General features: G+C 35.3%; 1 protein-coding gene across 1 annotated transcript; it reads right to left on the minus strand.

Annotated features, from left to right (window-relative positions):
* Positions 1 to 260: 260 nt before the first annotated feature.
* On the minus strand, positions 261 to 1,993 carry LOC102809506 (kielin/chordin-like protein). Its single transcript, XM_006812728.1, has 3 exons — positions 1,893 to 1,993; positions 880 to 1,163; positions 261 to 463 (listed from the first exon to the last, which is right to left on the minus strand). The coding sequence occupies exons 1-3, from the start codon at positions 1,929 to 1,931 to the stop codon at positions 454 to 456; spliced, it is 333 nt and encodes a 110-aa protein (XP_006812791.1). The 5' UTR covers positions 1,932 to 1,993; the 3' UTR covers positions 261 to 453.
* Positions 1,994 to 3,084: the final 1,091 nt, after the last annotated feature.

Genomic DNA, 3,084 nt, shown 5'->3' on the forward strand with positions numbered 1-3,084 from the left:
CACGTATTTGTGTAAAACCAAGATATTAAGTTCATGGATTGGATTACAAATACATTGTAATCTAACATGTTCAAGATATGCTTCATTTTCATAAAATCGTAAAGCACCTTAATATCCGCCATGAAGCATTGTTAGAAGTAGTGGAAGTGGGTAATGCTATAACGAATAAGCTGACATGCAGACACAATACTGGGGACATTCACTTGAGTTTGGATATGCAAATTGCATCAATATAAAAAATAACACGCACACAATTGGTCTTTTCGTTAATGAAATTGTTTATTCCATTAATATGCATTTATTTACTACCATTCTAAAATAATTCTATACGACCACCGACAAAGGCAAACCTCCACCAATATGGAAGTAATATATTCCAATTAATAACCCTTTTTTTTCTGGACTTTATCTATATTCCGAAATCCATATTAGGCATATCCCGATCTTCTGACATTACTCGCATCTGAAAAATACATTGATAAATTTTTCAAAATTATGGTGTATTTGTTTTGATAAACAATAACTCGACAGAACTATTCCTGCGTTTTTCATATGTTCTATGTTCATTTAAAGTGTCAAGAAATATATGGATAATTTGTAATGAATTATAATACAATTTACTATTTTCGAATGACATATTTTCTTCAAGTTATGTATAATAATCTGCATCGTTTTTGCAGTCCTTAACACCAACCATTTTTTAATAAAATAATTATTCCACACACGTTATTTAGTGTGTTCAATTGTTTACAGTGTGGCTTTTATATGTACTCATCAAAAATATTAATAAAAAACCATTGTAACAGTGAAGCAAAGTTGGTTCATAATGCCGTGTGGCATTACGCTTTGTTTGCAATGGTCAATTTAAAAAGTACATACCTTTGGCCTGTCACTCTCCAGCTTTCTCCGAACGCAATAGCGTCAAGCACAGCAGCGCCATCGGGGGTTTGAAAGTCATTATGGGTGTCACCATCGGCGTTACCCATCAAACCACATAGACGTCCATCGTATGCAGAGCCTTGTACAGATACATTTAAGACGTGTTTCCTCAGAGCCCATATCAAGGTGAATGTTGTATTATTGGATGTGAATTCTAATGTAATCATGTTCTTTGCCTCTTGAATGCGGATTGCTCTAGCCATAGTAACACGACCTTTATTTCCCTGTGATAACACAATGCATGTTAGAACATTTTGAAATAAGTTGTATGGATAATAATATGAAAATATTTTCTTTATTTTCGACCAGATACTTTATTTATTAGACGTATGTATTGTGCAAGGGGTTAGTATACCTATACCATTTGAGACATATATTTTTAGTATATTACATAATGTTTTTAGGAATATTCCATAATGTCGTCGACCAGCCTATGACATGTCCATGATGACGTCATGATGAGAAACTTCGAAACTTTCAGCAATGAAACCTGTCAGTCTAAAAACAGTCAAATGAAACCCGCCACACATCAGTCACTATTAGTTGGCAGGGAACCAATTGATCGTAGTAATCGAGAATCAGTTGTGACTATGAGACAGAATTATAGCATAGTTCTATCGACTGTGAGAGACGTATTGGTAATCAACAGCCTTTGGTGATTTGATGGAGGTTACGGGCAGTGGTGAATATTGTATTAGCTGAAAGTAGCCTAGTGTATCAGTCTACCACAAAGACACTAATTTACTTCAGAGAATTAATATAAGTCTCGACAACTATTCAGCATTGTTCTACGAGGTAGAGAGCATATATTATTGGCATTGAGCTGAGAAATATTTGCAATCGATGACAGTGTTGTGCAAAGAATACCCGGTACATCCCGACGAATGAAATCGGGGAAAGAAAATCGCCCTTTATAGGTAATACCCTGTCAATGACACGTTACTGCGACTTACTGTCAGCACGTCCATTCCATTAACAGTAGCATATTCCATCCCTACGGTAACATTGAAAGAAACTACTCTTGTTCTGATGTGCTCGATAGTGCTGTCATTCCTTGGCTCAAATTTAACAGTGACTTCAAACTCGGGTTTATCAGAGGAGCAGTCTTTGAATAGAGTGTACCAGCATACACCTTGGAAAGAATATGGGCGACCATCAAATGTCCTCAGGTGGGGATCGCCTGAAACTGTAATAAGAACGTCATTAAATATGTCATAATTTGAAAGTTCTGATTTGCATATATTTTTGACAAATTAAAATGTTCTTGGCCCACTTTACTCCTTATACAAATGTTTGTCAAAATATAGTTTGTTTAATATTGATATCATATGGGAGATACTGTGTATATTTCATTTGAAACTGACCTCATTTTGTGACAATACACACGAATATCTATCTGTCTAATTAGAATTCGACCTTTATTGAATAACTGATCAGACACCTCTACGATGAAATATATTATTTTATGAAAATGTGTGACAATATTTGTTGATATCATTTGTGGTCAGTGTGTAAAAACATGCAAACCATCTTCATATAGTTCCATTTGAAGAGGGTTCTTGCTGTAGCTGCGACACCGAACTAGTAGCATTGCGTGGACAAGGAATAATGTTTGGACACTGAATTATAGCAGTCAAACTCGGTGTGACAATCAAAATGTTATGTACAAGAAGATTATCCTACAGTTTATGTATGTAAGACCCAATATATATAGATGCCGATTTTCCCATGATATGGAACCATCAACCTCGGGCATCAATGAATACATTTTGTATATACTTTCTCTGATGAAATTTTTAGTGTTGGAAACAAAAATAATAACTACCTCCTGGACTGGCATACATGGTATTAGCCAACAGAATATCAGCGGCGCTAAGACCAGTACGTTGGCCCATGAGTCCTTGGTCGTCTGGATTAACTGCGTCTATTGTGTTCAGGCCATTGGAGGTGAAATACTAAACACATTAAATGGATAAAGACAAGTATAACATGTAATTCAGAAAGGCGGTCAACTTAATAATTAATATTTCAGAAATATTATCTGAAATTGGCACAAAGTTTTAAAAAAAAGAAGTTTAAATCAATCTCAGAACATGTACTCACTGTCGCACCATAATGCATCAGAGATCCAATGTCGTATGGCAC

This window comes from Saccoglossus kowalevskii, chromosome 14, assembly GCF_978046115.1.
Source record: "Saccoglossus kowalevskii chromosome 14, keSacKowa6.1, whole genome shotgun sequence".
NCBI lineage: Eukaryota > Metazoa > Hemichordata > Enteropneusta > Harrimaniidae > Saccoglossus > Saccoglossus kowalevskii.

What these genes read in the sequence shown, in the direction of transcription:
- LOC102809506 (XM_006812728.1), bottom strand. Translation starts at nt 1,931, where the DNA reads ATGGAATATGCTACTGTTAATGGAATGGACGTGCTGACA. An exon ending in ATGGAATGGACGTGCTGACA is followed by an intron (nt 1,164 to 1,892) that starts GTAAGTCGCAGT and finishes GTGTTATCACAG; the next exon opens with GGAAATAAAGGTCGTGTTAC.